General features: G+C 43.1%; 1 protein-coding gene across 1 annotated transcript in view; it reads right to left on the reverse strand.

Moving 5' to 3' along the window:
• Window positions 1-7,279: 7,279 nt before the first annotated feature.
• The window catches only part of poc1b (POC1 centriolar protein B), a 42,077-nt gene continuing 35,205 nt past the window's right edge, over window positions 7,280-14,151 (reverse strand). The window contains exons 11-12 of the mRNA XM_076089634.1: window positions 9,220-9,543; window positions 7,280-8,200 (exon numbers count right to left, since the gene is read on the reverse strand). Of these exons, the coding sequence (XP_075945749.1) occupies window positions 8,036-8,200; window positions 9,220-9,543 (489 nt within the window). The 3' untranslated portion in view covers window positions 7,280-8,035. The remainder of the gene's footprint in view (window positions 8,201-9,219; window positions 9,544-14,151) is intronic.

A 14,151-nucleotide genomic window follows, 5' to 3' on the forward strand; every position in this document is an offset into this window, starting at 1 on the left:
AGTTATTAATCGAAAATGATCTTAATTCTCAACTAAAGAGAAATATTTTTATAAAAGAAAATCTTGCTTCAATTCCTTTAGTGTCTTTGGCACTTAATGAGTGAAATTGTCTCCATCTTACTGCCCTTAGACCTTTAACGTCATGGAGTTTGTATGACGAGGTAAAATTGCCAATATGTCTCATTTTCTGCACATTTGTTGCACTTGAGCCCACATTGTTTCCAGTAATTCTGATCCTTCAACATGCAGCATATAGCCAAGGAGACATATTCAAGATGTGTGATCCCATGCCGCCTCACCTCAGAGGAGGACCACCCAGGGACAGGCTGTGACAGCAGGCTTTAAAATAAAATATAAAACCCATTAACCAGGAGAGGATCCTTGAGTGTGGCGCCAAACACAAGACTGATCAGACACATGGAGGCCTGATGAGAGAGGGAGGAGGGGAGGGAGGAAAGAGAAGAAGAGACAGAGGGACGGAGATGATTCAAGTGACACAGTTACTCACAGGAAGCAGAGAGAGTGTATCACGCTCTCAGGATCTATCAGGCCGTCTGTCAATCACACGGCTGAAGACGACGTGTGAGAGGTTCGGATACAGCTGAGACAAACAGCTTTAGATCAGATCATATTAACTAGGTTAGACATGTTTATCTGTGTAGTTTATCAAAACTATGATCCTGTTAATGAATACATCTGCATTCTCTTCTGCTCCTGGCACAGGGCCTACATGTACCAGCATGCATTGTGTTTGGTATTAGCAAGCCGGTGAGCATGTTTACCCAACAGGTTAAGCTTCTTGTCATCTGTCAGCGGAAGGAAAGTCTGACCTTCTGTGAATCACTAGTCTACAGCTGCAGCTCTGTTGTTTTTACTATCGCTACGTTCATGTTGATTCATTATCTCAGGCAAGCATAAGCCTGTGAGGGAGATCGTGAGTTTGGTCACATAAGATGAGACCAAAAAAAAATTACATACACATTTTTGCAATATTTTACCATATGAATGTCTGAATATCTGATGTTATTGATTATTTGTTAACCTTAAAGATATTGATGCCTTGTTAGAAGCGACCTATGTACACACCTACCTGCCTGTGTCAGTTCTCCTGTCAGCTGATACCAGCCGTGGTTGATCTGTGAGCTGTCTTTTACGTGTCCTGAGCCCACGTATTCAATACTTTTTAATTCTTGCAAAACAGTGTGCCTTGGTATTTCTTTGGTTATGACTCATTGATCTCAAAGCTAAGTCTAACTTTTCTCTTTTTTGTCTTAACGTTGATGGAGGAGAGAGAAGAGAAAGAAGAAAATGAAACTTGCCTTCATGTAGGTCCTCTGCCAATCATTGACGTCAGGAGAACACATCATGAGCACGTAAACTGGTACAGTTGGCTACAAGAAACATTGGCAGATATTATAGACATGCTTTTCCAATGACGAACACATAAGTTTAACGGTGTCCATTTAGAGTAAAACACTGAGTAAAGACTTGGCTCCTGGTAGATTTACATCACATTTTGGCTCAATATATTTGGGATTGCACAAATGAATTTATCAACTGACATTGTAAGTAAAGCAAGACAGACTCTAAAATAAAAGAGACCTAACAAAGTGAATAACATGGTCAGAAAAGAGAAGGAAGGGATGAGTATTATGTTGAGTGTGTGTGTGTGGGTGTGTGTGTGTGTGTGGGTGTGTGAATTAGGGATAGTGAGTGAGTGTGTGTGAAGGGTAAATAGGATATGCCCATCAGAGCTGCCACACACATCCCAGAGGGCACTTCCCGTAAAACACACACACACACACACACACACACACACGCACACACACGCACACGCACACACACGCACACACACACACTTTAGGGGAAGTAGGTTGATGTTAGCTGGTCCAAGTTTCTTAAGCTGCAGTTCCTCTAATGGCCACTAGATGCTGCCTCCAAAAAAAACATTATGTTTACACGATTGAAGAAACTTCTCTTAAGAAATACAAAGTATACACACTTACAACATACAAAAGTCAAATTATTAATAGATAGTAGCTATAAAAAGTCTAATTAAAAATACATATATATATACACATTGGAGGCCATGATAATAGTCCCCCTCACCAAACAGGTCGTGGACGGACAGGAAGGAAGGATGTGTGATACACTGCAGTGACCTGTGACCCATATGGCTCTGGACCAATGCCACGCCAAGATGCCGGGAAGTCCGCCACTTCCTTATCTGAGGAACGGAGACGGGCTGTTCCCACGTTTGGGCCCTTGTTCCAGAGAGAAAAATAACCAGATAAAACAACTGAAAACCGAGCCATATCGGAAGCCCGGCAGCGTTTATGGGAAGGGAGTGGGACAGATTTGCGTTTTTTCTTCTTCTCTTTCCTTGGAACAAGTCAAAGCGAGCAGAGACCGAGCTCTGTGAGTCTTTGTAGTAGTCTTTTGTACTACTACCAGTTCCTAAAATGCATATGCTAATAAAAAGTGTGCAGCTTTGCAAGCTTTTATTGTTTTTATTGTTGCAGAGGTATCAAGCCAAGTCTTTCGTCTGAAGTGTTTGGGTGTAACTTAAGTCTGACTCAGGTCCCAGTCTCGAGTCTAACATTGTGATTCTGGTAGTTTGTCTCCTCTCACTATCGTGATGTTAATGTCTGTACTACGCCTCCCCTTCCAAGTGGTTGTGATTGATTTGAAACTTTTTTTCAGTGACACATAGAAGAAAACAAATTAAGCCAATTCACATACATGTCTTTGACCGATGCAAATGAAGCACTCTGAGGAAATTTCGATAGCTGTTTGCTCCCTGTGGTGGCACAAACTGCTGACTGGGCAGACTGCAAACAGCGCACAGGAAACATTTCACGGTCACTGGACCTGTTATGTAAATAACTTAAACAAAGGTATGCACGTAGACGTCCAGTGCTTAACACAGTTAATTCGTTTTTCCTAGAAAAAGGATTGGTATTACTAAAAAGCACTCTATCGCCTTTTTGTGGCTTATTGGTAAGGCGGTTATGAACTCGAGCTGGTTTTATGTCACGGAGGTAAAACTATTTAGGGTTCAGTACACTGTGTGTCCAGGATGCAGGAAGTTTGAGGAGAAACAAATAACATTTTATTGGCCCCCAAAGGAAGGGAAAAGGGTGAACCTGTTGTCGGAGGCCTTGTGTACATGCATCCCTGTTTCCTGTGAGTGAAAGAGAGGAACAGGAAGCCAGAAAGAGAGAGAGAGAGAGAGAGAGAGAGAGAGAGTGAAAATCAACTCAGGGATCAAATGACAACAAACAGATCACACAGGAGCAGAGGTCCCTTTGAACCTTCTCCCCGTGCGGAAGTCAGCTTTTTCTTTTTTCGTCCTGTGCTCTCTCTCTCTCTCTCTCTCTCTTTCCCTCACTTTTTTTTATATCCACCGCTCCCCCCCTTTTCACCGGAGATAAGCTTTCAACACGCTAAGCCTTGTAAAAACAGGCCACGAGTGTTTAAGCGGAGACCAGTCCGCAAAGATGTCCCAGCATGCTTCACTGCATCAGGCTGCTGCTGCTGCTCGGGACCGTGTGTCCCTGAAAAACAAAAAGTGTTTCCTCTAGTTGTGCGTCCTCGATTTGACTTCATTGTTTATTATCAACGGGGCAGTGAAGCACATAAAGTTGACTAATGAGGACTATGACATGATGGAAGGTCACCAGTAGGTGAGCTAGATTACTTTCAGTTTTTAAAATGATCTACCAGGAGAACAATAGGTTGCTGTAGCCAAACAATGACCAACACATTAAAATAGCAGAATATTATTTACTCCCCGCATAAAATGACAGAGATGACATAATTCCAGCAATAACACTTCTCCCAGGGGAACATATTCTGACTCTTATAGACATTTATGCTTCACATAATTGTGAAGAGAGGCCTCTAAAATATTTCAATCCAACATGGAATTAGAATTAGGCTCGCAGAAATGCACAATGAAACGAGTGGCCAGGCAACAAAACGACTTGGTTAAGGTGAAAAAAGAGAGAATAATACCGTAACAATGTAATAGTGTAAATAAATAGTGACCGCCGTTAGCAGACCTTCTATCGTAACACTAGATAACAAGCGTAAAGTCTAGTTTAGAGTCCATCTTGTACTGTGTTGTTCCTACATTTTCCAGAATACTTAATCTGAATCAAGCAACAGTCCATAAAATTGAGCTTTAAAGCTACCAAGAAGATCTTTTATGTACTACAAAAGCGGTAGTGTTTCCCTTTTATAAAACCTCTCATGTTACTGCAGCAGGGTCCGATAGTCTGCCCAACGCAGTCCTGCTTCTCCCGTCCCTCCCTTCCTGCGTCTCGTGTGTCTTCTGTCAGGAAAACAGGGATTTTATTTCTTCCACATCAGCAGTAAGAACTTTAACTGCCAATCATGTAAAAACAAAAACCTGTTTGTTTTTCTGTTTTTTTAACGAGAGAGGCAACGGAAGCAGGTTGTTCAACCCTTCTGGCAAACAGGCGGCATTTTTCCGGCCGAGGAAAAGTCAAACATAAAAAACAAACAGGGGAGCCATTAGTTGGGCAGTGTGCAGGTTTCACTGTTTACCTTTCCCCTTCTGCAACCTATTTGAACAGGTGTCACTGTGTGTGTGTGTCTCTGTGTGTGTACATTACATAAACTACAATCAATTATTGTTAAGGCCATATCCTGAGCTCAGAGTGAGACTCACTGTAACTCAATAAGCGTGGGTCTTCCTCTCCTCCCGCTCTTCTTTCTCTTTCCACTCCCTCCTCCTTTTGTCCCTGGCCTCCGTTTATCGCCGCGTCCCCTGAAGGAGGTTGAGGGGGAATTCTCTGAAACGATGATCCTCCTGTTTTTTCAGAGACGGGCAGGAAGCGGCAGAGAAGAGAAGAGGAGGAGAAAAATACGGTCTGTTGATTCAGTTGGGTAGCTAAAGATAATGTTTGGCTTCCATCTCGTGCCGGCAGTGAGACAACAACTTTACCATTTGGGGTAAAACGATTGCACACACAGAAAGGTTGTGTTGTATTTTTGTATAGAAGCAATCAGGAACCAGAATTGTTTACTTGTCAGGATGAGAAAAACCTCTGAAAAAAAGCATCTAGGACCCTTGAGGACATGTTCAATGCTGTGAACACCACAAACACATTTCCAATCACCTCCATTGTGTTGGGTCAAGGCTGATTGCTCAAATCCTGAACAAATAAACAAAAAATAGATATAGATATATAACCATTAACTCAAGAGATTTATTTTGTGATTTGGGTGAACGGACCCTTTAAGGAACAAACAATCCGAATGAGATTCGAGCTCATTATAAGTTAGTTTCATGTTTAAACATCGATCACATCAGCAGCAGACACAATCATCGATATCTGATAAACTGATATCGGATTAAAAGTCAATACCACAGCCTGACAAATCAATATATTTCTGTGGAAACCGAACAGAGTTGCTCTCACAAATACTTCCACTAACAGACAAACACAAACACACGCGGTTCAGCAGTAAACTGTGAGCGTGCGCTCGTCTGGTGGCAAGTCAACAGCCCCGGAGCTCCTTCCTCAATATCAACAGGAAGCTCCTCCCCCAGGAAGCTATTAACAAGTTATGGGATCATGTTCACAAAGCACTGAAGACACACACACACACACTACGCTGGTGTGTGTGTGAACTGTAAAACAAGGCCTGTGTGCACTTAATGAGATCGAAGTGGAAGTGGAGGTGGAGAGTGGTTGTTAAATGTTTGCTTGCGACTCGCTCTCCTGCTTTTGTACACAAAAAGGTTTACAACAGTCCACATGCAGTTTTTAGAAATCAATCTTCATGGTGTTCAGTGTATTTTTTAAAATTTGAAATACTTTTTAGTCTTTTGAGCACTTTAAAGCTTCTTTATACAACATCCAGAATGAAGTCAATCTCCCTCTGTGTGTGTTGTTATCCAAGCTTCTCTGTGCTTTGTTGACATAGCAGGGACGTCCGCACGTACCTTTTAGTGCACGTGAGCGTGCCACGTCGATTGCCTCATGTCCGCTGCTCTCATGAGGGGGTTACAGCTGATAGCGCCGCCGCTAAGTGTAGCATCCACCCTCCGCTTCCCGCTCAGGTAAACACGTTAGCCCAGTCGGCGCTGTTGCCGTTGTTTGCACTGTTAGCGCTGTTAGCTTCTAGCCACTGGCTCAGCTGTTGTATTGAGAGCCGTGTGGAGGCAATAGAATTTCAAATTTAGCACCTTTAAGGACTTTTCGTCCATTTTGGTTCAAAAGTTGAGCTTGTAAGTCGGGGCTTGACCTTCTAAAAGGTTGGCAAAACCATCACAGCTCAAGGTCCACTTAGTGGCTCTTTCTGGAGCTTTTCAAGACCATGTGATCTGGTCAAAAGCTCCAGAACAAATGAGTAAGTGAACCTTGAGTCACGGTCAATTCCAAAATGTATTTTGTCATATCAATAGCTGCCTGTTTGCTAGCTTTAACGTAAGATATTAGTAGAAACTTGGGTCTGTACTTCACACTTTTCTTGTCTTTTTAATGGTGCATGAAACCCCAGGCCTTCCACTATTCCACGGTCTCCTCTCTGATGTGGGGGAACTGGATTTGGTCTCGCATCTCTGCAGGCCGCACCACTTTATGTAACCAGGAGAGAGCAAAAGATGCAGGAGGAGGAGGAGGAGAAGCCGTAAAGCCAGAGACGAAGCGAAGGATGTGGTGGGGAGAGCCAACAGCAGCCAGCGGAGAGCTCTCCCTTTGTGTGGCTTTTCTTTTTTACTGCTTCCTCTCGACTCGGCCGCATCGCTCGCCACATCTCCGCCGCAGGAAAAACATAAACAGCTAAAGTCTCCACGTCGGAAGAGGGCAAGCCGAAACATTTCACAGTCGCTGGTGGAGACAAGAGGCAGTGTGACACGAATCACGTGTACAAGCTGCACCAGATAACAAGCAAGAGTTACACGGCGGTATGGAAGCCCGCTACCGTTAGTTTTGATGAAAATCTTCATATTTAGGGTAAATTGCAAGTCAAGAGAACCTTTAGATAGCGAGTTACAATGTCGTCTTTGACTTTCTGTGTCAATTATTATTTACTTATATATAAATTATAAGTAAAAACATTTCCAATTATTATCCACAACTTTTCACATTATTTCTAATTTCGCTGGCAGTATTGGGATTCCATATGGGACATTTTTTTTTACTTGTATGAACTGTCAGAACAAAAGTCTGTTGCAGCAGCAACTTCTCAATCAAATTCAGAGCACAAAGACTATTTCTGACCCATGAAGATAAGATGGCATTGAAATGATTTAGAAGTTTTAATTTCATGTATTATAAGTTATATTTGAGGCAATGCAAAACACGTTTTAAAATTACAAAACAAATATGCAAAAAAGATTACAATCAGAGATGTAATTGCAGACGCTACAAACTGCTAAAATGTGCTAATGCACAAATATGTACACGTGTAAACACACACACACACACACACACACACACACATAAAGAGAGGTCATACAACAGTCTGTTTTTATAGCTGCAGCTGTCCCGATTGGACGTAACATCCATATCAACACACACATAACCTTGTACTTCTATCTTTGTGAGGACACTTGACATTGCATACCCTTACCCCTTACCCCTTACCCTAACCATAACCATCACAACTAACTGCCTGACCCCAACCAAGTGTGAACCCTCAAACAGGCCTTTTGCAGGTCCGTCCCAAAGTGAGGACCGACCAAAATGTCGCCACTCTCAAGGTCTAAAACGCACATTGGTCCTCACAAAGATAGCTGTACAAGTACATTAACACACACACAAATGGAATGTCCCAGCCAGGCTGTGATTGGCTGTAGAGCTGGATGTCCTTAAGAGGTGAAGAAAGACATGGACAACGTATCACACACACACCCTGATAAACCCACTGACCCGAGAGAGACCACCAAGGTGGACATTTTTAACTACACGCAGACACATATGTACATAGACACACACACACACACACACACCCATGTCCAGCAGTCTTGGGGTCAAGCATCAGTCTGTGTGTTTGTGCTTCAGTCGGTGTGTTGGTCCTCAGGGGAAATGGACGTCTCCTCGCTCGCCGTCCTCCTCCGTCCTCCCGACGATCGCACTTCCTTGAGAATCTGGGATTGGTTGAGAAGACACTCTTTCAGCTTGTCCTCAGTCAGGGTGAGACGCTCCTCCAGCACTGAAACAGTCTGTTTGAGGAGGTGGGAGGAGGAGTAGGGGGGGTACAATAATTATAAAGCAGTCATATAATTATAGAAGTTGAAAATATGAAAATCGGAGATCAGAGCCTTAAAATCAACCCTGCTGCAGTTATGGAAAAATTATATGAGAGCTAAAGAGAGACAGAAGAGGGTTTTTAGTTCTTGTGACACATCACGGTGTTTCGGTTTTCGGACTTGATGCTGAGAGTTGCTACCAAAAGTTTAAAAGCCTCTTTTTTCAATAAAACATGTATGATGACTAGCATGTTCTACAGTTCCTCACGCTTCATTTTTCATGAATTATCACTTTTTCTTTTAAAGACGGGCCGTATCTTATTCTGGAGGTGATCTCGCAAACCTTAAAATGTGGACATACTCGTCTGATGGGTTTTTATTTGCGTGCATACATTTTATGTTTGCTGTTGATTAGTACATGAGATGTGAAATTGGAAAACATTACGACGCATCAGGACATTTTTTGGGTACATGTCAAACTCACTGCCACGATAGCTGCTCTTCAATGTGTAAACAAGATAGTTTGCATTGTTCATTCATTTCCCCCCAAATCATGACTTGTGTTCCACCTTTCAAACTTGTTGTGTATGGAAATTCAAAGCTACTATGAGGAATGTTCATTTTGTGTTGATTTTGGCGGTCCCTGTGGACAACAGCGGTAGTATTTAAGGAGCACTAGAGTCCCTTTAAAAAGGACAAAAAAAAACTACTTCGGTTTCATTTTATGCCTTTTTTATTCGACTTGGCCTCAGATGGAGTTTGACGGAGGGGATTACTACTTCGACCGACTTTCTTATTCAGAAAACTATATCAGATTGCAATCTAGATCTGCATCAAAGACATTTGGAAACATTTTAAATTTCAACATTCGCCCGTTAGCCTGCCTCCCACACTTTCATATTCATTTCTCTGTTGTTGTGATGTTTTTTGGAGGGATTTCATACCCCGACAGTATTTTGATTTGACAGTTTGGACCTTTACTAACAACTGACCTGCGTGAGAATATCCAACTGTTGAACAATGTGTCGCAGGATAGAGTCCAGACTCGATGGATGACCGGAGAGAACTTCTAATGGGTGCGTCTGCCCTCTCTCCTCCTCCTCCTCCTCTTCCTCCTCCTCCTCTTCTCGCCTTCCTCTTCCTCCCCCGCCGTCCCCAGTCTGGCTCCAAACAGGCGCACCTGCCCTGCTGGTACTTTCGTCTCCCATCCATCCTCCCACTCTTGAACTGGTCACGTGACGCGCCGGCAATCTGTTGGAGTGGTGACCGTTGGCGGCGGCCTGCGAGGGCGTCAAGTGTGTTCGCCCGTTTAAGAGCTGGAGATGAAAACGAGAGAGAAAGACAGACTTTGACTTTCGGCGCATTGTGCTCTCCTATATTTGTGCGGCCGATACGTTTTTCTCATATCAAATGTATCCCAGAAGAAACCCACATTATATCAAATCACCATCGTAACACCTTGACATTTAATTGAGGACATGCCACTAAAAAACATTATCGACTAATCGCATGATAACTGGACATAACCTCAATCATTTTTAAGTTAATTGACTTATTGCATGAAAAATGGATATAAACTCGAGCAACGTTATTGACTCATCGTACGATATATGGATATAACCTCAATTCTCACGTTATTGACTTATCGTAGGATATATGGAGATGACCTCAATCATTTTAGCTGAACTCGATATCGCCCGTTGTGTTAACATGCCTGTTTGTTACATAAGAATGTCAACAACATTTAAACCAACATGATGGCAGAATAAACAGCGAGGTTAACCGTTATTAGACTCGCGCATTGCAAAGACATTCCGCATCTTTGCTAACAGCCCGAGAGTCCATTTTATTCATTTTTTGATTGTTTGATTTTATATATTTAACAATGAAAACTTATTAATATAATTTATTGCAGTTATTTCTGGGGCAATATATCGTCCAACTAAAGCAGTTATCGTGACAGAACTAAGTGTGAGCATTCAAAGAAGTTAAAGTAAAAATGTAATCTCTCAGACAAATTGAAAGCTCAGCCAAAGTGTGAGCACAATATCAACTTAAAATTGAATAAGAGTGTCTGAAATGTGCAGGAATCAGACTACCAATTCACCTGGCTAATGTGTATTGGTGATACATAATGCTATGCAGGTTTAGCCAACATCCTTCCTGTTTCTTTGTTCTGTCAGTGGAGTAGACCTTGAGCTTGTTGTAACTTGGCAGACTGAAGCAGGTGGATGACTCACACTGCTGGATTACTGACTGAACGACAGACTCTGTGACCGACTGACTAACTTGCTGGCAAAAGACAAGTTCACGAGGTTATTTGCACTCTAAAGCAGGAAGAGAATATCTCCTTTTTTTATTTGACCTCCACTTTTATTGAGAGAGGACAAAATGATATTTCTTTTCACGAGTGAAAAAAAACACATGGTGGGAGAAGGAACAAAGAGAGAGAACATTATGTTCAGTTTAAGCTCATCACTTCTCTGGGCAGAGACGACTGAGAATGACTTCACATTTAAACGGTTTCACACAGAAGCTGTACAGGACAGGCACTTTGTTCTGCTGGTGGTTTGCAATTCAAACTAGTATTTTTCGAGTAATTTTGACCGGGCAAGAGAAAAAAGAACTCAGAGGAGGACGTGTTTTGTTTTTTTTGCATTTTTGAGAATAAAGTTGAAATACCGTTTCTAGAACAAAGACAACATTTTTAAGAATAATTGTTGAACTTTTTGCAATTTCGAGCTCTCTGCATTCAGATCAGCACTCACACACTCTCTCAAAAACAGCACAAACTGTGACACTTTGAGCCGCTGTCCTCAGATCAGTGTCTAGAATCTACTCAAACAGCCACCAAGGGAAGAAAGGTCAGGCCAAAGTGATAGTAGGGTCTTGTGTGAAAGGTGGAGGGGGGGGGGGGGCAGGTTGTGTCTGGAGTGCATGAAGAGGAGCAGAGGGGGAATAATTGAGGGATGTGTCGGGAGGACAGAGGAGGAAGGAAGAGGAGGGTGTCACACATTCCTGGCCTAATGCATGGGGCAATCGATTCCAGCTCGCTTCCTGCGCACTGTCCTCACTTCAAAGAGAGCGTGGAGGGAGGCAGGAGAGGAGAGGAGGGAGGAGAGGAGAGGAGGAGTGTGAGTGTGTGAGGAAAGGAGGAGGGAGAGTTACTCTTAACTCCGGAGTGGAGGTGAACAAAGCTGTCAGTGTGCGGATGGTGAGTCTCTCTTTCTATCTCCGTTCATTTCTCTCTTTATCCCTCCCCTCTTCCCTGGCCACATCTGGCCAACATCTGCTCAGCTCATTTACGCTCGGCAGATGCAGACCTCCATGTGCACCCTCCCCCTCCCCTCCGCCAGGAAGTTTGGGTGCAATCAAACATTTAACAGGCAGGGCACCCTGGCTGGCCTGAGTGTCAAATCAGTGCACGCACGCACGCACGCACGCGCGCATGCACACACACACACGCACACACACACACACACACACACACACACACACACACACACACACACACACACACACACACACACACACACACACACACACACACACACACATTCAAAACAAAAAAAGAGCACACACATGATTTTATGAAACTAATGATCCCTACAGGAGCAACGGCAGAGAACTCGGCAAATAAAAAGTTTTCAAAAGAAGGGTAACATGTGATCATTATCACATGTTACCACATTATGCAACAAATATATAAAAATTCAACATTTTGCAAGATACTCAAAAGTTAGAGGCGTTTAGTAAATGTGTTAATTGGTAGCTATTTACACGATCAGATATACAGGAGAGCGTGCGAAATGATGTGAACAAGCAGATCTACAGTCACACTAGTTCACTTAATCCAATGTACTGACCGACGCCCCATTACGTCCAGACAGAATCTCCATCAGGACACTGTGCTAGAAATGCATAGATACGATTGACTATAGTACTTATAAGGCACAGAGTGCTAAAACAAGACATATAGAACAATAAACACCATCATTTTAATGGTCATCTTTACTCTACTGATCTCTACTAAGCTCTGTGGAATGTCAGGAGTCATGGCTCGCCGTGACCGCGGCCAGCAGTGGCGGGAATATGGTGATGGCGTGACGCCAGCCAGGTTTTTTTTCGTGCGATGGGAGATGAGTGGGTGTTTGGGGCCGGGGTGGCAGAGCAGAGAACTAGCCGCTGTGATAATAAGGGGGGGGGGGGGGGGGGGTCAGTGGTGATAGTGAGTCAACAACGTCCACGTTGTCTCTACGTGGCGCCGCGAACAAAGGGACTATTTCGCAACACTGGACTCTGTGGGGATAAAGGGGCTCGGTGCAGAACGTTTGGTGAAAGACTCACAGATCAGTAATAATGGTGGCGACGCTTTGGGTCAGATGTATCAAACACGGCAGCGTTGTCAGAAGAGGAGCCCGCATTTAAAATGTCAACATTACCGGCGATTGTTTACAATCAAAAAGGGATCTTCAAGAGGAACACCCTCCCTGATCACTGATGTCTGATCAAAAACATAATTACCATGAGCACCAGAATTAGCTGCGCTCTCTTTGTGCGGGCAGGAAACCTCAGACACCGTGACCTCTTACATTAAAAAAAGCTGTTTGATCTTAATTGAAGGGCCTCTCTGATGTTTCGGCGCCTCCCCCGCTCTACCTGAAGCCACATACTCGTCTTCAGAAAAAACTGTTTATTAAAAAAACATTGAAAATCCTCCTCATGAAGTGAGCAAAAATTATAATAACTTGACCCACACTGTTTATCAACAATCATTCTGTCAGATGACATTGACATAACTTTTTGACATTGACTTTGTGAGTGACACTGAATGAGCAGGGTGAGCGTGCATCATGAAGTGGTCCACTGGAGAGGACACAGATGGGCCCTCGAGCCTCGTGATGTTTAGTGTTCACACTGAGCTGCCAGCCCTCGTGATGCCGAGCGCTGGCTGGGTTTACATGCTGACCACAAACAAATATCGTAAGCACGATAAGCAACGTGGTATATGGGGTTATCGAATGTATTCAAACGGAAATGAGTGAGCAGAACAACCTCTTGGAACAAGAGCTGTTTAAGGTTGAAATCGTGCCGTGTCAAAGTCTAGCTTGAGACATGTGATAAAAAATGTATTAATTTATTATCATCATCAGCATAAATAACACCGTGGGGGGGAACAGCCATGCCGAATAGCAAAACAGGAATCTTCTCATCCAGGATGGTGTTTTTGGAACAAAACACATAAACAGTATTCTGTATGAGAGAGGTAGATACACCACTGCCTGGGCCTTTTCATCCAGTATGTCGTGACGACACAACAGCCCGGCTGTATCTGGGAGGCTATGAGCGGTGAGAGAGGAAGGAGGATGAACTTTTATTCGATTCTAAAAGACGCAGAAAGAGATGTGTTGTCAACCAGCATGTTGGCGAGTCAGCGCTGTGACTGAGCACTATTTTGATAAAAAAATCTGAAATTGGCCGCTCTGCGTCACTGACGTTTGATATGATGGAGTTTGCTTGATTGCAATTTTATAAAACGAAATACGTATAAAACCATTTACGAGAGACGCCTTTCCAGCCTACGCAAAAAAAAAGAAGAAGAAATAATTTTAGGAATGTTTCGACAAACTAGAACATGATGGTCAAAGGATATATTGACACTTTTATCTGTTTAAGGCTACATCTACACTACTACACTTTCATTTTAAAACATTTACGCTTCCTGATTGGTTCTTATCAGTCATGACCTGTCCCTCCCCGATTCTTCACTTGATACGACATCAGCCTCGACTACCAGTGGTTCATTTCAGCATTGATAACGAATTACAAGTTTTGGCGATTTTCTTGTCTATGTTAGCAACTGTTGCGCAGTTAAATTCTGCATTTTATAATGCTGCTACTGGCTACATGCTCAGAAGGCGAGC

The sequence above is a fragment of the Anarhichas minor genome, unplaced genomic scaffold, assembly GCF_050575085.1.
Source record: "Anarhichas minor isolate MPS153535 unplaced genomic scaffold, ASM5057508v1 ptg000011l, whole genome shotgun sequence".
NCBI lineage: Eukaryota > Metazoa > Chordata > Actinopteri > Perciformes > Anarhichadidae > Anarhichas > Anarhichas minor.